The sequence below is a fragment of the Grampus griseus genome, assembly GCF_964374135.1.
Source record: "Grampus griseus genome assembly, chromosome: 3".
Classification (NCBI taxonomy): Eukaryota; Metazoa; Chordata; class Mammalia; order Artiodactyla; family Delphinidae; genus Grampus; species Grampus griseus.
The window spans coordinates 56,565,640-56,591,840 of NC_139019.1; the positions used below are offsets into that span (position 1 = coordinate 56,565,640).

The 26,201-nt window shown below is 37.0% G+C and overlaps 1 protein-coding gene across 1 annotated transcript in view; it reads left to right on the plus strand.

Annotated features, from left to right (window-relative positions):
* Nucleotides 1-304: 304 nt before the first annotated feature.
* Nucleotides 305-26,201, plus strand: part of LOC309819559 (transportin-1-like) — a gene marked incomplete at its 3' end in the record, with an annotated part of 46,284 nt that continues 20,387 nt past the window's right edge. Inside the window, exon 1 of the mRNA XM_082649834.1 lies at nucleotides 305-368. Within this exon, the coding sequence (XP_082505960.1) occupies nucleotides 354-368 (15 nt within the window). The 5' untranslated portion in view covers nucleotides 305-353. The remainder of the gene's footprint in view (nucleotides 369-26,201) is intronic.

The window sequence follows — 26,201 nt, forward strand, 5'->3', positions numbered from 1 at the left end:
TGCGGGTTCCTCCAGCGAGCCAGAGGCTCGGGCCCGCGCGCCGGCCGCAGGGGGCGCGAGCGGGAGCCCGGCGGCGCGCCGAAGCCCGAGGCTGCAGCGCGGGCTTAGAAACCGCTGCCACGCGCCGCCGGGCGTAGATCCATAGGCCCCGCAAGCCCCGGCCACGGTTTTCCCAGCCCCGCCGCCGTTGCCAAGGCGACAGCCGCCTAACGTTCCAGCGGCAGGCCCCGCCCACGCCCAATCAGACCGGCGCTAGCTGGAGCCCAGATTTTCTTTGTTCCGCAGCCATTTCAGGCCCCGGAGGGGAGGCAACGCCGCTTCGGCAGAGGGCCCGAGTGCCGGAGGCCTCTGGGATGGTGTGGGACCGGGTAGGTGGCGTGAGGGTGCGCGGCCCCGGACTGGAGGGCGGGAACGGAGGCAAGCTGTTCGGAAGCTGCCTGACGGGCCGCGGGGAGAGGCGCCGGACCCGCCGCCGCATTCTCGGTGCCCGCCCTGCCGTTTGGAGCCCGGCGGCGGCGGCGGCGCGGTTCTAAGCCCAACAGCTGCCCGCCCGGACGTCCCTGGGGATCCGGACAGGGGGCTGGCGGCGGCTCTTCAGGTGTCCGAGGTTAGGGCCTGAAGCCCGTTAGGAGCGGTGGGAAGAGGGTGTGTTCCTCGGGGAGCCTTTGCCCCCGACCATTAAACCGCGGCGTTTCAGGGTCCTGGGTACCGCAGTCGCTGCCGTGGGACACCTGCTTCCCGAGGGTTCTGGGCACTGTCGGGCGCTGCCCCGGATGCCCGGTCTTTGTCCCCGCCCGGCCCCCTCTGCCCGGGTGTCCCTGGTCCACACAGACCATCGCCACCACACTCCGCTGGCTGATCGCTTTCTCCAGGCGGTTCTTTACACTTGGGGACTCATGGTTTCACGACATGTGTACATAATTTTAATGTTTGTAACTGTACGGGTTTTGCGTGGGTTTGTGTTTTTTGCGCTTTTGCCCTTTTGTACTTCTCTCACGCGAACGCGCCACAGGGAACTGCTGCTGAGAAGCGGACCCACGCCACAGTCAACCTGTTTTGGGCATGGCTTTCATCCTTCAAAAACAATCGCCTGTTATTTGTTTCCTGATTTTAAAAATCAACTGGATTTTGCAAGGATTGCTTACAGTTTAAGTCCGTTATCTTAACAATCGCTAATCAGTTCGGTTCTTCAGCAGATAAAAATGTAGAAATTTAAAGTTGGAGACTATCCACAAATTGATTTTGACAGTTGTATTGAGAAGCTCAGTAACGATCCTGCGTTGAAGCTCATGACTTCAATGATGAGTGCATAAATGGTGCTTTTCTTTTTTTTTTAATCTAAAGGAAAGATGTTTTTAAAATACAAATTGTATCGTGGAATAGGTATTTGAAACTGTAAGGTTGTAAAATGGCTGTCCTGACATGCTCATTATTAGGATAACAAGTTACTTTTGGATTTTAAGTTTCTCTGTTTTATTAAATTTTCATATTAGAATGGTAAATAAGTTATGCCTAATGAAGCAGGGGAGGATTCCGTCTTTTGAAAATGATTCTGTTTTCCACTTTCACTCCCTCCTGCACCCCATTCTTCTTAGAGAGTGACTCCGCCAAGTTGAAAACTTGCAACTGCAAAAGAGAAATATTAGCTTGAAGGTGCAGATTTCTTCTTTACTCCTCAGCATATGCAACGCATAAATGTGTAAGTTTGGCAGTACGGTTTTTACTTCACCTAATTTAATGGGAGCCTAATGAACTATTAGTGCTCCATTTTCTTTTTCCTAAAAGGGGCCCCCACCAGATGAGCCTTGATGTAGTTACATCTTCATCCTAGATATTCAGGGAATTACTAAATTCCTCCCACTGAAATATCTATAAAAATATTTTAAGGTAATCGAGCTTATTATCATTACATATTGTGAGCAGGATAAGCTTTTGGTAAAAATATGTATGATTCTGGTTGTAAATCTTTCCATTATCAACACTTGTTATTGTATTCATTGTTTTTATGACTAGTTTTTCTTCTTTATATAATGTTAAAGCCATCTCATGAGTCTGTTTTTCTAAATACTGTAAATGAACTGCATTGAAATATAAACGTACTATGTTTAGAAGAATTGCTTGCAGTCAACCATGTTGGATTCTGCAGATACTGTTTTTAAGAAAAGGAATTTGGTTATAAAGGAAGCCAAACCAAGTGACATACGTAATGAAATAAATTTAGCAAATGTAAACTGCAGAGAAGAACACAGCAGTAAGTGGAAGTTATTTTTATTGCCCAGGGTGTAAATTATGAATATTTTTTCCTGGAATTGATATTTGAATATGTATTGGTGCCAAAAAGACCTTGTTCCTAAAAAAACAATTTGGTTTACCAGCAAAAGGGTGAGAAAGCTGAGGAAGTCAAGGTGATTGATTAACTGATGAAGTTTTTAAAAACAGTGGAGAATAATGCCACCTTCAGAAAGGAGGATGAGAGACAGTTAAATTCCCCAGGTGTTGAAAATCTTTCTTAGTTGGTTCCATTCAGCCCGTGCTATGGTAGCTATCTGGTGAGTGTTGGCAGGTAAGAGGGGTCTCCTGGGTGGCAGAGGGTGAGAACTTTACAATGGAAGACGAATGTTTGCAAAAGTGGTAACTGTAGATTTACCACTACAATTACAACTACAAACTGTAATTGTAGTTACATGGATGGGTGTTAGTGTGGGAAAGAGTTTCTAGAAGCCACCCTTGCTGGCTCTAAGACCTCCTTACTAGAAGAATTCTTTGAAGTACTGTCAGTAGGTGTAATACGTAAGAATGTTAAGAGTTCCAGAGTCTCAGTGGTTAAATGAGATAATGGAACAGGATATAGGGGTGGAGATTTGTCTTAGAATTTTCTGGAGTTGATAGAACCTATACAGGAATGGTGGCTACATCTTATTCCAAAATGGCACCTGATGGCAAAGCAAATATTTGAATTCAGAACTGAAGGAAAGCTGAAAGAAATCTCATATCTGAAAGGCCACAAGGTTTGAATTGGCATGTGCCTTTTTAATGGTTAAAATTTTTAAACAAAGCAAGTCTTTTCAGTGTAGTATAGCAGAAGCAGGAACTCTGGAGCCAGACTACTTGGATTCAAGTCTTGGCACCTTCCATAATTAACTGTGTAACCTTGAACAAATTACTTCATCTCACTGTGCCTCAGTTATCTCATCTTTTAAGGAATTAATCTTATGAGGATTAAATGAGTTAATACTAAGCTCTTAGAACTTGGCCTGGCATGTAGTAAACACTTCATACATAATAACTGCTATTATTATCATCGTCATGATCATTGGTATTATAGAAAACACCATAAAATAATAATCACTAATATCAGGACCATGAGGTAACTACTGTAAACCCTTTGATACCTTTCCTTCCAATATTTTTTCTCAGTTTATTTGATCTTTACACAGTTGAGACTTTAATATTAACAATTTTGCATTCTGCTATTTTCACCTAGCACCATAAGCTTTCTCTTGCTAGTAAATTATTTCATCAGCATCTTTTCAAATGACCACAATGTTTTTGTGAATTTCTCATAAGTAAACGTTTTACTGTTGGACAGTTAGCAAGTTTCTTTTTGCAGTTGTAAGAAACACTACAGTGAACATTCTTATACATAAAACAGTTTCTGTGTTTTAGATTATTTCATTAAAATAGATTTCCCAAAGTGAAAGTGTTGAGTCAGAGTATATGAACATCCAGAGCTCGTGGTTCATATCGCCAAACTGCTTTTACTTAAGGGAATTTAATAAGGGACTTAAGTTGAGGAGCACAGCATTTATTGCCCTTTTGCTTGAGTTAGGAGGGAAGAGAGAGTGAGTTAACATTTTTTTCTGTATAACATACTGGGCATCATTTGTAGGCATTTAGCATACATTGTTACTTTTATGTACATTATGCTCATTATCCTAGCCCTATGTTGCTTTACACATGAGAGTTACTTCCATTTTACTGGGTGGGAGAACTGAAGTATCGGTAAGTAAGTACTTTGCCCAAGGACTCAAGAGTGTTCAAGGCTGGATCTGAATCTAGATCTGCCTCATTACAAAACCCAAAACTTTGTAAGTTTTATGTGATACACATATTCAGAATCTTATAATAAATATGTATACATTGAATGAATACAAAATCTTTAAAGGAATCTTATAATTCACTATAACAGTGATCTGTTAACTGTAGATTGTAGATCACATTATTGAGATAGTGAAACTGAGCTGGAAGTAACGAATGAGTAAATTACAAAGTTAAAACAGGTAAGGCTTAACTATCCAAGTATATTTTAAAAAGGAAAGAAAAACTCCTTACCTGGATGAGATGTAATATGTATGTATGTATGTAATGAATGTAATGAATATATAAAGCTGGTTTCTAAAATGATTGCAGCAAGCATTTGTGGGTGAAACACTCTTTGTAAAGACCTCAACACAGATAGAGGAGAAAAAAACAAATCCATCAAATTTAGGGGAGGGCTTCCCTGGTGGCGCAGTGGTTGAGAGTCCGCCTGCCGATGCAGGGGACGCGGGTTTGTGCCCCGGTCCAGGAAGATCCCACATGCCGCGGAGCGGCTGGACCCGTGAGCCATGGGTGCTGAGCCTGCGCGTCCAGAGCCTGTAAAAAAAAAAAAAAAAAATTTAGGGTATAAGAGAAGTGAGAAAGGCCCAGTAAATAGCTATATTGAAAAATATGTTTAGTGAAACCCCTGGCAAAGTAAAACTAAAATCTTAATAATAAATAAATAAATAAATAATTGAGATGTACAAGTTAAGGAGAATAAGACTACCAACAAGGTGTGTGAGATTAATTTTATACTGAAAACTAAAGCAAAAAAAAAATTTTTGAGTCGTGTTTCATAACTGACTTTGAAGCACTCTGAAGCCATTAGTGAAATAATTATCAGTGAAGTCCCTGAAACGTCAGGTGCCAAAGTAACCACCATAGATGAAAAGGTTGATCCCAGAAAGGCCAAGATTCCATTGCTCTTGTCTTCACTAGGGAAGGAATTAGGGGAGAGAAATACTTCAGCAGATTGTGAGTGTACAAAATAGATACAAGTAAGTGATTAGGAATAGGTGGTATCCATCAAAATTGTAAGTAAATGAATATAAAACATTGATCATTATGCTGCCATTAGAAATGTTGTTGAAAAATACTTAATGAGGTAAAAATATAGTTTATTTTAGCTAGAGCATAGGAAAGTGATGAGAAACATGCCAAATTATGAAGGACTTGTGCCCTTTATTCATTCAGTAAGCATTTTTAGTGCTGACATTGTCCCTTGTCCTCAAGAGATTTAGATACTACTGTAGAGAGAGAGAGATGTAAACAAAAAGGTGCAATGAAGTGTAGATAAAGCTCTTATGATATGAATCTGAGGAGACACCCAGTAAATATTTTCTGCTTTGTAGGCCAACTCAGCCATTGTAGTGCAAACGCAGCCATAGACAATATGGAAACTAATAGGTGTGGCCAGATTTGATTGGTGGGCTTTAAGTAGAGAATCTCTTAAAGTATATACTAGAAGGATTTCAGGAAGAGGTACCTACCAAGCCTTGTGTTGCCCTAGCATGAGCCATTGAAAGATTTGAAATGAGAAATATGCAGCGTTGATTTGTGTGATTCATTAAGAGCAGAGAAATAGAAAAATAGGTTATTTTTAGGTGCTATAAACTAAGAAGAGAATCCAATTTTTTAAGTGGGCAAATTCATAGAAGAGGAAGTACAGCTAGCCAATAATCATGAAATAATGCTCTACCCCACCAATAGGGAAATGCAAAATAAAACAGTGAAATTTTTTTTTACCCATCATATTGGCAAAAGTGATAAAGTTTTACTAGTATGTATCGATAAGATTGTAGGGAAACTCAAACATTGAATAAATCAGTATAGCCATTTTAATTTTAAAGTAAAAACATTTTCGACCTAAGCAATTTCCATTTCTTAGAGAAACATAGGGGTATATCAGGAATCATGTATATTCAAAAATACCTTTGTCAGTTGCCACAGAACCTCCAGACTTCCAGGTCACCTTTTTTTTTTTTAAATTCATTTATTTAATTTATTTATTTTTGGTTGCATCGGGTCTTTGTCGCTGCACGCGGGCTTTCTTTGGTTGTGGCGAGCGGGGGCTACTCTTGTTGTGGTGCGCAGGCTTCTCATTGCGGTGGCTTCTCTTGTTGCAGAGCACGGGCTCTAGGCGCGCGGGCTTCAGTAGTTGTGGCTCGTAGGCTTTAGAGCGCAGGCTCAGTAGTTGTGGCACATGGGCCTAGTTGCTCTGCAGCATGTGGGATCTTCCCGGACCAGGGCTCGAACCCGTGTCCCCTGCATTGGCAGGTGGATTCTTAACCACTGCACCACCAGGGAAGCCCAGGTCACCTTTTATCTCCTGCATTCTAAATCATTACAAGGTCTATATTTGTCTCCTTTTTTTGAAACCGCTTAACAACTCTTCATATTCTTCTACTGTGCCCACTGGAATTTACAGTCCGTCATCCACAAAATCCAGTCTCAACCTAGCTACTGTTCTCCCTCCCTGCTCCCTGAAAATCCTGTTTTGGATTGTGTCATCAGATTATGTGACTACTACCCTTCATGATTGCTGTCAACTGCTAACTGTTCAGGTCATTCCTCCTCATTTCTTAATTATTTTAGCTCCAGGCTCATTGCCTCTCTCTCTAATACCATCTCAGTCTTTATATTGAGATTAAAATGAGTATACCTGATCTTCCCTCCAGTGTTCTTCCCATCTGCTCTATCTTATCTCAGTCATTCACTCCCAAAGTGATAGCCTCTTGCATTGTCAATAACTACAGGCCCTCTATGGTTACCATTTCATGTTTTCTACTCCTTGACCATACTTCCTTTTTTAGTAGTTCACTCCTTCTAGTTAGTATCTCAGCCCCAACCTTCTTCTTACCCCAGTGGAATCGCCAGTCCATTGATCCTATTACTGTGTCCCTGCTATTCACCCTCTTGATGTTTTTACTTCCCTTTCTTACTCAGTTTAAATTCCATGGTTAATCACTCCTTTGGATAGCTCCCTTGTTCTTTGCTTGTTTAGTAGAACCATACCCTGGTTAAAACCAACTCTCTGCTTTCTTTGTGCCTGCCCCTATATAACTTAGTATGGCTGGAAGGAAACACACAACCACATATGACCACATACCTCACATTACTTGTTAATGCTGCCTGTTGATTATACTGTATTTTCCTAGTCTGTTCACTTTCCTACTTCCCTCAATAACTGTTTCATATCTTCTTCAAACCTCCAATATAACTTTTCCCATCTTCATTTTCAGTTCATGACCTTGCTTCCTATTTTAAGAAAATTGAAGCAATCAGAAAACTTCCACACACTCCCACCACCCCATGAACTACCATCATCTGTGTCAGTACTTGCTATCTTCCTGGTTTTCATCTTAGATGAACTGTTTTATGTTCTTCTGTGTGCTTTTGTACTAGATCCATCCTTTCTCCTCTATCATCTGCTCAAGGAAGTGCTTCAGCTTCTGTCCTTCCACATCAATTTTTTTCTTTACTGGATTATTTCTGTCAGCAAACAGACAAGCTATTATTTCTGCCATCTTAAAAAAATTGATCCACTCTTCACCACCTGTTTCCCCATATTTTTGGTTTCCTTTTGCCCCATTATTCCCCGAAAGAGTTGTCTAAATTTGCTATTGCCAAGGTTTCTCCTCCCATACTCTGTTAAACCCACTCCAATCAGGCCAGTGCACCATTCCTGCTGAAACAGCTCCTTAATTTCTCCAGTAACTTCCATGTTGCCAAATGCCAGATGTCCTTGATTTTGTTCATCTTACTTGACCTATCAGCAACATTTGACAGAGCTATTTCTCTTATTCTTGAGACACTTTCTTCTTTGCTTTGCAGGATACTTAGACCCTTGGTTATCTCCTACCTCAGTGCCTGCTTCCTTGTAATTCTCCTTTGCTTTTCTTCTCACAGGCCTCTTAGTGTTGGAGAGCCCCAGAGCTCGATCCTTGTTTTTTGTTTTTCATAAATACTCAGTCCATTGGTAATCTCATTCAGTCTCATGGCTTTAATTACCATCTAAATGCTAGCAATGCCCAAATTTAGATCTTTAGCCTCTCTCCCTAATTCCTTACATGTTCAACTGCCTATTCAACATCTCTACCTAAATGTCTAATAATAGGCCTCAAACTCAGCTTGTCCAAAACTTACCTCCTAAACTTCCTCCCCAGTACCTACTCTACCCATAGACTTCCCTATTTTGGTTTGTCAATGGCAACTCCATCCTCGCAGTACCTCAGGCTGAAATATTGGAGTTGTTCTTGACTTTGCTTTTTCTTTGACACTTTAGATCCATTCCTTCAGGGTGACCAGTTTTTTTCTGTATCATCAAAATATATCCAGAATCTTACCGTGCTTCACCTTTTCCACTGCCACCACCCTGGTCCAAGCCACAACCATCGTATCTCGGGATTACTTAAATAGGTTACTACCTGGTCTCCCTATTCTACCCTACCCTCCTCCCAGTAGTCTTCCCTCAGCATAGTAGCCAGAGCAAACCTTTCACAAATTAAGATAGTCTCTGTCACTCCTCTATTCAAAGCCCTGCAATGGTTCCCCCTTTCACTCAGAGAAAATCTAGTCCTTACAGTAGACTGCAAGGCTCTACATAGTCTGCCCAGCCCACGCCCCTTTCTCCTTACTTCCCTGACCTCATTTCCTACTACCACTTTTCCTCCTTGCTCACTGGCCTTACCTCCAGGTCTTTGCTCAGATCTCACATTCTCTAAACACTCTGTTTAATACTGCATCCTAACCCCCCATCCCCCTTATCCTGGATTCTTTTTTACTTTGTGCATAGCACACACCACCTAACACACTATAGCAGGAAACAGCAAGCTAGAGCTCCATTGCTCTGTGGCCTGTTTTTGTACAGCTTATGAGCTAAAAATGGTTTTTACATTTTTTTAAGGGTTGTAAAACAAAAACAGAGAACATACAACAGACTATTCTTACTGTTTGGCCTGAAGGTGGTCTGCAAAATCCAGAATATTTACCTTCTGGGCCTTTGCAGGGAAGTTAGCACTAAATATTCTGTTTATTGTCTTTCTCCTCCCACATGAATAAGCTCCAGGACGCCAAAGATCTTTGTTTTATTTATTGCTCTATTTGCAATAACTAGAACAGTGCCTAGAATATAGGCACTCAGTAAATATTTGTTGAATGAATGAATTGCTTGTACTGGTATAAAATTATAATGAAATAGAGCTATATATACAATGAGTAGGAAAGCTAAGGCATATTTTGGATGAGTTTTTATAGAACAGAAATAAAATTCTTTTTATTTCGACAGAAACATACGATTTAAATGAGCAAAAAACAGCTCTGTAAGGATACACATCAAATGAATATTAGAGTACCTTTGGGGAGGAGACCAGGATTAGGAGAGGTACTTGAAGAGAACTTGAATTTCATCTGTATTGGTTACTTTTTTTATACGATGAGAAGCAGTAACATCAATTTTTCATTTAAAGATACTTTTAATGAAGAGAAAGGGGGAAAAATAGGTACTGACTAAAGCAATGAGAAGAAATAGAGAGTAATGGGGTGGAGAGAGAGGGAAGAGAACATTGCCTTTCTTAAAGGTCATATTTGGCCAGCAATCCGAATGAGAAGGAGTGAGCAATATGAATATTTGAAGAAAGAACAAGCAAAAGTGAGACTCTTAAGTAGGAAAAAGCATAACAACATCAGGGAACTGCAAGAAAACTAGCGTGGAACATAGTGGAAAAGGGGGGGCAGAGTCTGCTAGTAGGGAGGACCCCACATTAGGAACAATTTTGTAGGCCATGGTAAGAATATGAGGTTTTATTTTTAAGTGTGATGAGAAACCATTGGATGGTTTTGATGGAGAGAAGACATGATTTAATTCCAATTCTAACTTGATCATTTTTGCTGCTTTGTCTCAGAATGGGGCTGTAAGTGAACAAAAGAGAAGGCTGGGAAACCAAATGTAGTAGACCATGCTTTTGTAGAAAATGGTATCTGGACTGGGGTAGACAGTGGAGAGGGTGAGAAATGGTCAGATTCAGAGTATATTTTGAAGGTATATTTTAAGGGCATATTTTGACAGTACTGACTGATGGTTTAAATGTGGAATATAAGAGAAATCAAGGATGAGTCCTTGGTATTTTGGCCTGAACAACTGGATGAACCGTAATAACTGCATTTAGTGATAATAGGCAACTGGAGGAGGAGCAGATTTGGGATGGGCAAGAGTTCTGTTTTAGTCAGCAAAGTTTGAGATACCCATTTAACAAACAAGTGGATATGTCTTATAAGGTGTTGGTTACTTGAGTCTGAAATTCAGAGAGCTATTCAGTGGCACAAACTGGATGAGATTATGTAGATAGGAGAAAGGTGCCTGGGATATTTAAGGGTGGGAGAGCCAGCAAAGGAGACCGACGAAGAGCAGCCAGTGAAGTAAAAGGAAAACCAAGGGAGATGTGATGCCACAGGCTAACAGGTGAAGGAATTGTTGCCCATTTTCAGCACTGTGGAGAAATTAAGATGAGGCCAAGAAGAAATCATTTGGTTTGGCAACAAGGAAATCTCAGTCTCTGAGGAGTGGAGTGAAGAGGGGGACATGGTGACTGTACATAGCTTTCAAGATGTTTCTGTGAATGGAAGGGAAATTGAGAAATTGAGCAGTAGTGGAGGGTAAATGGAGTCAAAGCTGGTTTTTAAAGATATTTTTAAATAATTTGAAAGTTAGAGAAAAGTTGTGAGAATAATTGGGAGAACTCCCATATACCCCTTACCTGGATCCACCAATTTTTAACGTTTTGCCACATTCTTCCCACCCACCCCATACACAAGTAATTATTTTTTTGATCATTTGAGAGTAGGTTGCCTACATCTTGCCCCTCTACTCCTTAACCTGAGTCTGTATATCTTAAGAGCCAGGATATTCTCTTCTGAAAGCACATATAGTTATCGAATTCAGGAAATTTAGTTTTTTACAATCTGTATTACAATTTTGTCACTTGTCCCAGTAACATCCTTTATAACATTTTTCCTCCAGTACAGGATCCAGTCTAGGGTTTTATACTGCTTTTAGTTGTCATCTTTTTAGACAAAGAGTTTTTTTTTTAATGGAACTTTGCCATTTTCTCCTCATAACAGCCCCGTGAGATAGAAGTACTGTTAATTATATCATTTTATAGATCAAAGGTTAATGATTCTTTCCATGACTAATAAGTGGCAGAGCAAGAACTCAAAGTCAAGCCAAGGAACTCCAGGGTTTGTACTCTTAAGCTCTATACAACAGTGCCTCCCATGTAGTGCTTGGAAAAATCTGAAATTCCATGTTTGAAGTGGGCAGACAAGTCAAATATATAGATCAGAGGCACTGATTCTTATATTAAAAGGATGATTTTAAACTTCTAGATCTGGATTATAACTCTTTGTAATGGTGGATCAGAGTGTAGTATGTCACCTTGATGAGCATCAGGGCAGAAGGAAAGCACAAGGAGAGTGAAGATATTTACACTTCATATGTAAATTTTACCAGACTTCAGTATAAATGATATGTTTTCAGAGTTACTGCTGCTGATTGTTTAGAAAGGTAAAATGAAGTACTTGGGTTAATTCTTTTGTGGTAAAGTTTAGTTGACAGTATATATGGACATGGACTGAAGAGTCCTGATATATGTTTCAGCTCATAAAATGCTGTTTGTCTGGGCTTCCCTGGTGGTGTAGTGGTTGAGAGTCCGCCTGCCGATGCAGGGGACACGGGTTCATGCCCCGGTCCGGGAAGATCCCACATGCCGCGGAGCGGCTGGGCCCGTGAGCCATGGCCGCTGACCCTGTGCGTCTGGAGCCTGTGCTCCGCAACGGGAGAGGCCACAACAGTGAGAGGCCTGCGTACCAGGAAAAAAAAAAAATGCTGCTTGTCAAACCTTTATTAGAAAATATTAGGAGACTTAATTTAGGAAAAGAGCGTTAAACAGTGAATCATTGAAACCACAGATGCTCCAGAGCAGGAATTAGAATGCTCCATTGGATTTTTAGTTCAATAATGTTTTATACAGTTTTCTGTTACACAGTTTTCTGTTACACAGTTTTGAGGGGATAATGGGTAAAGACTTCTGTTGGGTAGAAACCCAAGTTGTGATGAAAATTTTTGTACATAACATTTTCAGCTAAAGATTGTTCTTACTACTGAATAACCTCGGTAAGAAATGACCTAAACCTGGTGCAGTACTGTGCCCTTTCACAGGAGCCCAAGTATTTGCTGAAAGAATCAAATGACATGAAGCTCTCACTCAGGTAATTTAGTAGTCCCAGAACTACACTTGAACAATTGAGTTGAACACAAGTTTCCCTGAAGACTTGGAGAATTTCAGTAGCAAGTATAAAGAAAAGAAGTAAGGCTGGCTTTTGTATGTAGAATATGACCAGACTCATTATTTACTAAATGTTTTGCTTCTAGAAGCTGAAAAGGAGCATGGTCTTTAGTTGCTTTATAAATGAGGAAATGAACCAAATGAGTGTAAATGATTCGTACAGGATTGCCCAGCCAGTTCTTTGTGCAGAGAAGAACTGAGACAAGAGCCCCAGATCTCTGACACGCCTTTTTTCCTGATGTTATTTTGGCTCATTGTGGCACAGAAGACTTAAAGACCTGGGCAGTTTGTCCCATGAGGTTACACTGCGGCTGGGAGTTGAAGTGTCTGTTTCGCCTCCCCACATGTCATCCTTCCCTTGGTCTGACACCACCCCACCGTAAGTCAAGGATGAAACGGTGGAGAAACTGTAAAGGTAGGAGGTTTTTCTGGAGTCTTGTTTTAGCACAGGTAGTAAGCTCAGAATCAAGAGAGTGGTATAGTAGTTTAAGACTTAATGTAGGAATTTGATGGGGAAGGTTAAGAGCCAGTAGAGAAATAAAAAGTTGAAGCATAAAAAGGAAAAGGCTCTAATAAAAAGCCTAGCTTTATTTTAACCTTACATCCCAGTGGGCTAGGGGCTTTTGTGTTGGTGTTGTTACTTGCTGATAAGGTGCACGGCAGGTATTTTTATTTGTAAAACAGAATCTACACATTCACCGGTGAGATTCTAGTAGAGTTGTCCTGTCAGCAACCAGGACAAAATTGTGATTTCAGTTAAAATTATCATTTGGGAATTATTATTTATTGGGAAATACAAACTCCCATACATCTCAAATGCTTTGGAATCAAGTTTATCAAAATACCTTAGCCACATATTGAATTGTTGAATTGAATAACATAAAAAATCTTAGGAATTTCCTAGTTCATCTCTCTCCTTCCAGGCTTTTATTGTATTTGTAGTTTCCAGCTATAAAATCCAGCTTATTACAAGTGCTGAATAAATGTTTGCTTATTGATTTAATTTCTGGAGTTTCTTCCTTCTAGAATATGCGTATTACTCCTGTAAGAGTATATAATGAAGAGTTAAATGAAGACTATGTATTTTATTAACTGTAAATAATATGGATTAGTGGCCTGTGACATTTTTTCTAAAATTGAAATATTATATGACTTAAGACAAAGATTTTGCTTTCTATGTCCCCAACCCTACCACAGGAAAATGATTTAGGAAAAATTTGTTTTATAATAAATGAATTTATTTTTCTAAGAATCAGTTTAGTGTAGTAGAAATAGTGTATACTTTTAAGGCAGTTCATTAGACTCCTGTGTCTACCAGTTATAAGTGTATGATCATGGATGGTATCCATCTCATAGACTAAATAGACACACAGAGCTATACCATTAGTGTCAAGTTATAATTTGTAAGCATTTTTTCCCACCCTATCTTAGTTATTACATTAGCTTCCTTAGGCAGAAAAATATATTAAGAAGAATCTGTGGACGATTCTAAGATAATTATTTTATCTTAAATGAAACAGTTTTCATTTATTTTCTAAAGATCTTAATTTTATTTCTTTCTGTTTTTTTTTTATTGGAGTATAGTTGACTTACAATGTTGTTAGTTTCTGCTGTACAGCAAAGTAATTCAGTTATACATATACATATATCCCCTCTTCTTTAGATTCTTTTCCCATACAGGTCATTATACAGTATTGAGTAGAGTTCCCTGTGCCATTCAGTAGGTTCTTATTAGTTTATACACTTTATATATAGTAGTGTATATATGTCAGTCTCAATCTCCCAATTTATCCCTCCCCACCCTTTCCCCCTTGGTAACCATGTTTGTTTTCTACATCTGTAACTCAATTTCTGTTTTGTAAGTAGGTTCATTTGTTCCATTTTTTTAGATTCCACATGTAAACTGTCTGACTGACTTCTGAAGATCTTAATTTTAAATTACTTAAATGATTTATGATTTATTTTCTTAAAGAGTGAAATAGTAAATGACACAAATAACTAACAAAATGAAAAGTACTAGAACTCCAGCCTTTTTCAGTTCCGTATATGCTAAATGACAAATTTAAATTATTTGTGGTATATGGTCATTTATTTATTTCTGTAGTCAAAATTTTCTTATTCATTAGTAATTTTTGCTTAAAATATTTATAGTTGTAATTATTGGGAAAATCAATAGAACTTACTAGTACAGAAGTCTCAAGAACTGTTGTAGAAGAATTGTAGATCCTCTTTTCTAAGGTAAAATTCATTTTAATTTGCTTTTGGCTTTTACATTTTTGTGGGATTTTTTTTCTTCTAGTTCAGTGTATGGTTTAATTGAGCTATTTATTGATTTTTTTCTTAAATGATATTTCCAGAATTATGTATCGATGTTTTGAAAAATTAGGAAGTTGATGAGAGATGCTTGAAATTCTTTTTATATTAAAGAATTATGGTATTCTTGTTGTAAATTTTGTAGTAGGCTTACTGTTTTTGTATATCTTTACATTTAAATGTCTCAACGTTAATTTGTTACTATAGCACTGTTAAAAAATATCTCCATACGTATAAGATATTAAAACCATAATAAAAAACTAATCACAAGTATGGAATCTGTAAATAATTCCCATTATCTAAGCAAAAGTAAAACTTCTGTGCTCTAATTCTCAGGACAGCCTTTCTCTGAGACTAGGTCTCTGGGATCATAAAACAATTTTTTAATCTTAAATAAACAGTTTTCATTTACTGTTTTCTAGTATAAGGTTTGGTACAGTTCTTTTGCTTTCCAAAGGTTGAATGTGTTTTTCCCCAGTACTATGAAGATACTCTTATTTTCAATGTTATCTTCATGTCATTGTGTCTACTCATTTTAATGGCATGATCTGGGAAAAAGTTGCTGCAAGTGCATCACTTTTCTGTAACTAAAACTTAACGCTTTAAGTACCATAACCTTTAAGCATTTTCACAAAAAACTTTCTAAACTATGTTTCACACCTTCTTAAAAAGCAGGAGAGGTATAATTTAAACTTTTTAACAATTCTGTCATTATTATGAGTAGCAAGCGTCATACCATAATATAGTTACGTTCTCCGGGGTCTTTTCTCCTGCCCTATTTATGACTTAAAGTAATTATACTGTTGGAGATTTTTATTATTTATTTTCATTATGAAGGTAATGTAACCACAATATTGAAAAATTTTTTTAAGAGAAAAGAAAAAAGGACTCATAATCTTAATATCCTAATACATTGCGAGCTTTTCATTGTTTCCCTCCAGTTTTTTCCATTTAATAATTGTCTTTTTTATACATGTTTTTTACATATTTGTTATTGTTCTCTCTTTTTTTTTTTTTTTTTTGGCCACACCTGGGCCCTCAGCAGTGAAAGCATGGAGTTCTAACCACTGGACCGCCAAGGAATTCCCTATAATTGTTCTCTACATACAACTTTTTATCATTTTTTCACTTTCTGATCATAAACATTTTCCATGTCATTACAGAAATTAACTATCTTTTTTCAGTTGAATGTTGTTTTAGTTACCCATATATTTATTGTTGTATTAGAAATACTCCTGGGTTAAAATCTTCGAGAATAATGCTTTCTCTTCTGTAATTAAGATTCTTAGGATGCAGTCTCAGAAATATAATCATGAGGACAAAGGGTATAAAAATGGATAATAGCTCTTGATATAGATTGCTGAATTGATTTCCAGTAGGTTGTATTAGTTTACACTACCACCAGTAATTTGTTAGAGTTGATTCATCATGTCTTCAGCAGCATAGGATATTGTTATAAAATTATCTTTGCTAATTAGTCTAAAAACATTACTTCATTATTACATTTATTGATTACTAGTAAGATTCAGCATTTTCCCATGTTTGTTTACTGTTGTATTTCCTCTTGTGAATTTTTCTTTCATGTGTTATCTATTGGTTCTAAATTAGTGTTCCACATAAGTAAAGTTATTAATGTACAGTTGTCCCTTGATATCTGCAGGGGATTGGTTCCAGGACCCCCACCCGTACCAAAATGCACAACGCTCAAATCTCTTATATAAAGTGGTGTAGAACAGACAGCCTTCCACATCTGGCATGTGGAACCTGCGGATAGAAATGGCCAACCGTATTACTGTTTTGTTGGATCGCCTAAGTTTGTATTGCTGAAATATGCTAGGAGCTCCCTCTATAATTGTTCAAATAAAGCGTGTGTTTATCCACCATATCTGTAAACAGTGGTGCCTCCTGGAAATCATGATAAGAGATGTTTTAGGTCCTTTGAGATGTGAACTGAGTCTTGGGAAGCAAGTATTACCTGAAAGCTGGCATCACAGTGAGGGTATGTTACTACTGTCCCTACATATCCCATTAGTATAAATGTTAATAAAATGAATTTGAGGCATTTATTTTTCCCTTGATGGCAGCAGAGGCAGTGATGGCCAGTGCTCAGAACCAAAGTAATATAATTTGAAAAAGGCAAGAGAAGGGAGAGGAGGAATAGAAGTGGATGTGTAAGGAATTCTGTTGTCTGTAAAGAGGGTGCACACCTGAACTGGCAGCTGGCTTTGTTCTTGGCTTTCTCTATTCTTCCTATTCAGTTTGCTCTTTGCCCATCTGGGTGTAGTCATTATGCTCACTAGCTCTCAGAGACTTCCATGCCAGCTTTCAGATTTACTCTGGTGTTCAGTCTGAGGAAATTGACTTACATGATAGTCATCAGCCTTCATTAGTTCTGAGCCCTACAGTTCTGAGAGAACGCCCCTAAAAAGTTCAGTTCCTTCTACTTAAAGCAAATACATTTTGGGAATAGTTTATTTTTATATATATATAAAATTATGTGATTATATATTCAAATAGTTATTTACTATTTCTATTCTGATTAAGTGCTTCTGGTTCCAAGGAAGAAAACTTAATTCAGATTGTCTTAAGAGAAAGGGAGAGATTTATTATTTTTTTAAAGTCATTTGTGGAAATAGAAAGCCATCTGGAAGCAAGGCAGCTCCAAGAAGCAGATACTGTCACTCTGGTGGACCATGTAATCTTGCTCAATGCTTCCTTGCTTCCTCTCTGTGCTGGTCCATTCTCTTCTGCTTTTGCTTACAATTCCCGCCTCTTTATAATTTTGTCATGTGTGTGGAATCGAATGATGGCCACTTGCCTACCACATTGTGACCTTTTAGCTTCTGCTTTGAGAACTGGTAAATGCTTAAATGATCTTAGTACTTCCTGTTTATATTTCTGAGAAAGGAAATTCAATTGACTTAGCTTATCTGTTTGTGCTGGGATTCATCATGTGGAGAGTTGGGTGCCCAATCCTGGTTTAATTAATTGCATTTAGGAAATGCAATCACAAAGTATCAACCTTGCCATTAGAACCGTTGGTTAGACATGGGCTGTAGGCTACTCAGTTTCCTTTAGAAAGAGCCTTTGGTTTTACTGACAATTATCAGAAAATCAGTGCACTATGCAAAAACAAAGAGGGAAAAGAACCTTATAATATAGAACTGGGTGTTGTTACTATGTTTTTAAAAATGGAAATCAAATTATTTTTCTTAATTAATTTGTAATGTTGGTTTCTGGGTCTTGATTTCTCCATTTTTAAAAAAACAAGATAGGGATGTTGTCTAATGCTGTTTTCATTTTGGAGATAAGATGTTGGGATCGCTATTTTCTAATTACAGTTAAAGTTTGAATTGATAAATTCCAATTTCATGGGATGAGGGGGATGGATGGTGATAACAACATGATATTTAGTTGGCTGATAGATAACTCAGTGTCTCTGTTTATAAGATAACAATAAGCTTTTCAACCCAAGGTTCAGTTTTTAAGGGTATATTCTTATAAACTGAACACTTCCTTAGTATGTATAAGAGATTAGTGTTATCTTTTATGTCTAGTGTAATCTCAGATTTCCTTACCATCTCACATTTTTTTCTAGGTTTTATATTCATTAATTTTTTTATGTGTCAGTCTTGGTTGAGCCTCATTGTTTCTTTGTCATGGTAATAAAACAATAGAAGACTGCCCTTAATCACCTACTTAGTTTTCACCCTTACAAAATTTTTACAGCCTGATTACACTTATATCTGATTTAATATTCACCACTTGATTTCTGGTTCTTTTCTTTGTTCCTCTATTCCTCCAATATTTCTCTTTTGATTTTTCTATTTCTTTAGAATATCAACTCATTTAAATGACAGGTCATTAAAAAAAAAATGACAGGTCAAACAGCCCATTTTGTTGCATATTCTTTGATCATACAAAAATAATTTAAGTAATCTTCATCTTAATTCTATCTGACGATACAAACTATCATCAGTAAAACTGTGTCTTAATGATAATTTTAGTGGGGGGGGTGAAGTGTGAAGGGATTGAACATTAAGTACCTACTATTGCATCATTTTACATTCTCAGTTAATCTTCTCATCAATACCATTTCGCAGATGACTAAACTATGGCTCTGAAAGTTAAGCTACTTTCCTAAAAAAGACAATTGGCAGAACTGAGATTGTATGTATGACTCTGGAGCCCATGCTTTTCCTCTGTCTTCCTGCTTAGCAACAAAAATAGTGTAGAACAGTATTCAGCTCAGGCACTAACATTGTGTTGAATAAAAATTGATTTCCTTTCATGAGTTTTTTCTGCTGTGTCTGTCTTCCCACAGCTGAAATCTGAATGATATATGCCCCTGTATGTGTGAGTGAGATTTCAATGAACAAAGGAAAGATTAGATAAAAACTAATGGTAATCAGCCTACTGACTACTTACCACTTATCACCTTTCTGTTTTACTGTCTAAACTGCTCTGACCCTTTTACCAATTCAGCCCTGGCCGGTGAGCATTGTGCTATGTTCCTTTTTCTGTTGAAATATTGAATGTGAAATAATGAATGTGAAATATTGAATCAGCCCATTACACTTTAACAATCAAAGATAGTTTTGGACATGAATGAGAAACTCATAGGGCCCTCTCACTTCAGAACTTTAGGAGGACTCTAACTGTAATGAAACAGTATACTTGTGGTTACCAAAATGATCTGTAATGGTTGTCCCCATGTGCTATCTAATTTTTCAAAGAACTGTCAGCTTAGCTCCCTATCAACTATACAGGCGTGTCTCACTTTAAAGTAGATACTAAAATAGAGAATCATACTTTTTTTTTTTTTTTTTTACTTATAATTTCAGATGTGTTATATGGGAAACTTGGCTCTTTGCATTATAGCCCTTTTTACCATCGTCTTAAATACAGTAAGTGCAGCTATAATCAATAGCTTGCCTGGTGCTGATACGTTTTTAATCATTCATTACCAACGTTTTAGCAAGAGCTATTATAGTCTTGCTAAGGTACCTACAGATTTGTCTCCATCTTGCATGTATGTCCACACATGAACCATCAAGTAAATAATCAGTGTAGAGTGATGTTACTTTAAGACAAGCTGTTCTTTTAATTAATTATACTTCAATATTTTATGAACTATGAATTAAAGAAGCAGTTTGAAGTAAAAGAAACATTGGACCAGAAAGACATACATTCCAACCCAACGTGTTTTGTTTTCTTGTAGAAGTAGTAGTAAAACTGTCTTATTTATTTTTTATATATTACCAGCTTTATGGAGATATAATTGACATATAACATTGTGTAAGTTTAAGATATACAACGTAATGATATATGTATATATTGAGAAATGATTACTGCAATAAGGTTAGTTGACATATCCATCATCTCGTGTAAATTACAAGTTAAAAAAAATTGGGGGACGTGGGGTGAGAACTTTTAAGACTTATTGTCTTAGCAACTTTCAAATATATAATACAGTATTGTTAACTATAGTCACCACACTGTACATTACATCCCCAGAATTTATTCATCTTAAAACTAGAAGTTTGTACTCTTTGATCACCTTCACCCATTCCTCCCTCCCCTGGCCCCTGGCTACTGCCCGTCTGCTCTCTATGAGTTTAAGGGTTTTTTTGATTTCTCATATAAGTAAGTCATACAGCACTTGTCTTTCTCTATCTGACTTGGCATCATGCTCTCAGGGTTCATCCATGTTGTCACAAATGACAGGATTTTCTTCTTTTTTATAGCCAAATAATATTCCTGTGTGTGTGTGTGTGTATCATATTTTCTTTATTCATTCTTCTATCAGTGGACACATACCTTGGTTCCATGTCTTGGTTATTGTAAATAATGCTGCAGTGAACGTGAGGATACAGATATCTCTTTGACATAGTGCTTTTCTCTCCTTTGAATATATACCCAGAAGTGGAATTGCTGTCTCATATAGTAATTCTGTTTTTAATTTTTTGAGGAACCTCTATCCTATTTTCCATAGTGGCTGTACCAATTTCAATTCCTACCAGCAGTGCACAAAGGTTCCCTTTTCTCCACATCCTCACCAGCACTTGCTATCTCTGTTCTTTTTGGTAATAGCCATTCTAACAGGTTTGAGGTGTTATCTCATGGTGGTTTTGATTTGCATTTCCCTGATGATTAATGATGTTGAGCATCTTTTCAGTGTTGTTGGCCATCTGTATGTCTTTGGGAAAATGTCTGTTCAGGTCTTCTGCCCACTTTTTAATTGGGTTGTTTGGGTTTTTTTGATGTTGAGCTGTATGAGTTCTTTATATATTTTGGATATTAACCCTTTATCAGATACATCATTTGCAAATACCATTTTCCATTCAGTAGGCTGCCTTTTCATGCCAAAGGAATTTAGTTTGATGAATCTCATTTGTTTATTTTTGCTTTTATTTTCTTTGCCTGATCCAAGAAAATATTGCTAAGACTGATGTCAAAGAGGGTACTGCCTGTGTTTTTCAGAAGTATGTTTTCAGGTCTTACATTCAAGTCTTTAATCCATTTTGATTTTATTCGTGTAAATGGAGTGAGAAGGTGGTCCAGTTTCATTCTTTTGCATGTGAATATCCAGTTTTCCCAGCACCATTTATTGAACAGACTCTCTTTTCCCCACTGAGTATTCTTGGCTCCCTTGTCAAATATTGGTTGACTGCATGCGCATGGGTTTATTTCTGGGCTCTCAGTTCTTTTCCATTGGTCTGTATGTCGATTTTTATGCTAGTACTGTTTTGATTGCTTTAGCTCTGTAATATAGTTTGAAATCAAGAAGTGTGATGCCTCTAGCTTTGTTCTTCTTTGTCAGGATTGCTTTGGCTATTCAGGGTCTTCTGTGGTTCCATATGAATTTTAGGATTGTTTTTTCTATTTCTGTAAAAAAAAAAAATGCCATTGGAATCTTGATAGAGATTGCATTATCTCTGGATGGCTTTGGGTATTATGGACATTTTAATAGTATTAATTCTTCCACTTCATGAACATGGGATATCTTTCCATTTGTTTGTTTCTTCTTCAGTTTCTTTCATCATAGTTTTATAGTTTTCAGTGTACAGACCTTTTACCTCCTTGGTTAAATTTATTGCTAAGTATTTTATTATTCTCTTTGATGGTATTGTAAATGGAACTGTTTTGTTTTTTATTCCAGATAATTTGTTGTTAGTGTATAGAAATGCACCTGGTTTTTGTATGTTGATTTTGTATCCTGTAACTTTACTGAATTCATTTAGTTTTTTGGTAGAATCCTTAGGATTTTCTATGTGTAACATCATGCCATCAGCAAACAGAGACAATTTTACTTCTTTTCTAATTTGGATGCCTTTTACTACTTTTATCTTGCATGGTTATTTGGTATTGTGGTTAATCGTAGTAGTAAGAATGGGCACCCTTATCTTATTCCTGATCTTACAGGAAAAGTTTTCAACCTTTTACCATTGAGTATGATGCTTCCTGTGGGTTCGCCATATATGGCCTTTTTTATGTTGAGGTATGTTTCTTCTATACCACTTCTATACCAAGTTTGTTGAGAGTTTTTATCAGGAACAGTTACTGAATTTTGTATGTTTTTTCTGCCTCTGTTGACATGATCATATGATTCATATCTTTCATTTTGTTAATGTGGTGTATCACATAGATTGATTTGTGTGTGTTGAATCATCCTTTCATCCCAAGGATTAATCTCACTTGATTATGGTGTATGATCTTTTGAATGTGCTGTTGAATTTGGTTTGCTAGTAATTTGTTGAGATTTTTTCATCTTTATCCATCAGAGATACTGGCTTATAGTTTTCTTCTAGTGTCCTAACTTGGCTTTGCTATCAAGGAAATGCTGTTGCCTCATAAAATGCATTTGGAAGTGTTCCCTCCTCTTCATTTTGTTGTAAGAGTTATAGAATTTATATTAATTCTTCTTTAAATGTTTGGTAGAATTCACCAGTGAAACCATCTGGTCCTGAACTATTCTTTGTTGGGATTCAATCTTATCAATCTTCTTACTCATTATTGGTCTGTTCAGATTTTCTACTTCTTCATGATTCAGTTTGGTACATCATATGTTTCTAGTAATTTATCTATTCTTGTTTGTCCAATTTATTGGTGTATAATAGTGATCTGTTGTGATCCTTTGTATTTCTGTGGTATCAGTTGTAATGTCTCCTCTTTCATTTATAATTTTGAGTTCTCTCTTGGTTAGGCTAGCTAAAGGTTTTTGTCAATTTTGTTTATCTTTTCAAAGAACCAACCCTTGATTTTGTTGATCTTCTCTATTATTTTCTTTTTCGCTATTTCCTTTATTTCTGCTTTAATTTTTGTTATTTCCTCCCTTCTGCTAAACTTGGGATTAGTTAGTTCTTCTTTTTCCTATTTCCTTGAGGTATAAGCTAAAGTTGTTTATTTGATATCTTTATTTTTCTTGATGTATGTGGTTATGGCTGTAAACTTTCCTCTTAGAGCTGCTTTTGCTGCATCTCATAAGTTTTGGTATGTTGTGTTTCCATTTCAGTTTGTCTCAAGATATATTTTTATTCCTTTTCTAGTTTCTTTTTTGATCCATTGGTTGTTCGGGAATGTGTTCACTTCCGTGTATTTGTGAATTTTCCAGCTTTCCCCGTTATTGATTTCTACTTTCATACCATTGTGATCAGAAAAGATACTTGATATAACTTCTGTCTTGAATTTGTTGAGACTTACTTAGTTGCCTAACATATGATCTAACCTAGAACGTGTTCTGTGTGCACTTGAGAAGAATGTGTGTTCTGTTGCTGTTGGGTGGAATGTTCTGTATGTGTTTATGTCCATTTACTCTCTAGTGTTATTCAAGTCCAGTGTCTCCTTATCGATTCTCTGTAAGAGTGGAGTAGTAAAGTCCCCAACTATTATTGTATTGCTGTTTATTTTTCCTTTAGTTCTGGTATTATATGCTTTATATATTTAGGTGCTCTAATGCTGGATACATAAATGTTTACAATTGTTATATGTTTTTGATGGATTGATTCCTTTATCATAATATGATGAACTTCTTTGTCTCTTTAGACCATTTTTAGTTTAAAGTCTATCTTGTCTGCTATAAGTATAGCTACACCTGCTTTCTTTTGGTTACAATTTGCTTGAAATATCTTTTCCATCCCTTCACTCTCAATCTATGTGTGTCCAGAAAGATAAAGTGAGTCTCTTTTAGGCAGCATATTATATCTTTTTTTTATTATTTCTTCCAGCATTCTTTGTCTTTTGATTGGATAATTTAATCTATTTACATTTAAGGTAATTATTGATAGGTGATGACTCACTGTTGCCATTTTGATCATTGTTTTCTGTTTTGCAGATCCTTTGACCCTTTCTTGCTGTCTTTGTGATTTGATGACTTTCTGTAGTGTTATACTTTGAATCCTTTATCATAATCTTTTGTGCATTTACTACAGATTTTTCCTTTGTGGTAACTATGAGGCTTACATAAAATATCTTATAACATCCTATTTTAAGCTGATAACAACTTCAAGAACATACAGAAACTTTATACTTCTACTTCTCTCCCTATCACATTTTAGGTTATTGATGTTACAGTATCCATATTTTTATACTGCTTATCCATTATCAAAGTATTGTAGCTATGGTTATTTTTAATACTTTTTTTTTAAACTTTTAAACTGGAGTTGTAAGTGAATTAAATACAACCATTACAATGTCAAAGAATCTGTGTTTCATAATATATTTACCATTACCAGTGAGTTTTATACATTTATATGGTTTTAGGATGTTAATTAGCATTCTTTTACTTTACAACTTGAAGAATGTTCTTTTATCATTTCTTGTAAGGCAGATCTACTGGTGATGAAATCCCTCAGCTTTTGTTTGTTTGGGAACATCGTTATCGCTCCTTAATTTCTTTTTTCTTTCTTTTTTTTAATATTTATTTATTTATTTGGTTGCGTCAGGTCTTAGTTGTGTCAGGCAGGCTCCTTACTTGTGGCTCGCGGGCTCCTTAGCTGCATCAGGCGAGCTTCTTAGTTGCGGCTTAAGGGCTCCTTAGTTGTGGTTGCCGGTTAGTTGAGGCACATGGGCTCCTTAGTTGCGGCTCACCGGATCCTTAGCTGTGGCACGAGAACTCTTAGTTGCAGCATGAGAACTCTTAGTTGCGGCATGCATGTGGGATCTAGTTCCCAGACCAGGGATTGAACCCTGGCCCCCTGTATTGGGAGTGCGGAGTCTTAACCACTGTGCCACCAGGGAAGTCCCTCTCCTTCATTACTGAAGGACAACTTTGCTGGGTATAGTATTCTTGGCTGACAAGTTTTGGTGGGTTTTTTTTCTCATTATTTTGAATATGTCATTCCACTCTTTCCTGGCCTGCAAAGTTTCTGTTGAGAAATCTGCTCATAGTCTTATGGGGGCTCCCTTTTATGTGAAGAGTTGCTGTTCTCTTGCTGCTTTCAAAATTCTCTATTTTTGACTTAAGACAATAATAAATTCTTGATGTAGCCCTTTTTAGGGTTTAACCTATTTGAGATCTGGATGTTCATTTCTCTCCCCAAATTTGAGAAGTTTCCAGCAATCTAACCCAAGTCTTAACATTTACTAACCAACTGACTTTCAGCAAGTTGCTTAACATAACTGAAACTGTTTCCTCAACTCACAGTTTAGTTTTGAAAATTATAAATAAAGTGTAACAGTACTTTGAAAATTATTAAGCACTGTGTTTACCTGAAACCACTAGGCAATGATCAGTGAACATTCTGAAATGGAATTTACATTCTGAAATGGAATTTACAATCATGTTAATAAAAGAGGATTTTTTCTTAAATCAATGTCACAGAAATGACAACTGTGTTAGAGTATGGTTGACACATTCAATGAGAATAGTCAGTTGAATGTAGCATTGGGAAGATCTCTAGTAAAGCTCTTTAATGAAGCTACAATGCTAAAAGAATCAGGGACCTAATTTACTTATTTTGTATATTTGTATTTAATGTGTGGGCTTATTATTTAGAAAGGTTTTCTTTCAATTTTATGAATGTCTTAATATTGCCATCTGAAGAAAGATGTGGTTATTACTTGCAAGATAAGTTGATTTGATATATGAATTTAAATTGTATTTGGCTGGTCAAGGACCATAATTGTCTAGTATGTTTTCCTTATAATTTACTTAACGTATTTAATTTATATAACAACTTTTGTTGTTCCCCCGTATCTTGACTTTTCCCAAGTTTCCATTTCTAAGAACCTAAGTACAACTCCTTACCCAGCCTCTGTCACTGATAAATAATGAAGTAAATGACCATTGTACTTAATAGCTTCCAACACATGCAGTCATTACCAAGTAGTACAAATTATGATGTGACTTTAAACAACATGTTCTTATGTTTTGGTTTTCATCAAAGACATTTTTCCAGTGGTTAGAATATTTCCATGTTAATCAGTACAGTCTGCATTCGCTTCCACTTTCTTCTATTTTCTGTC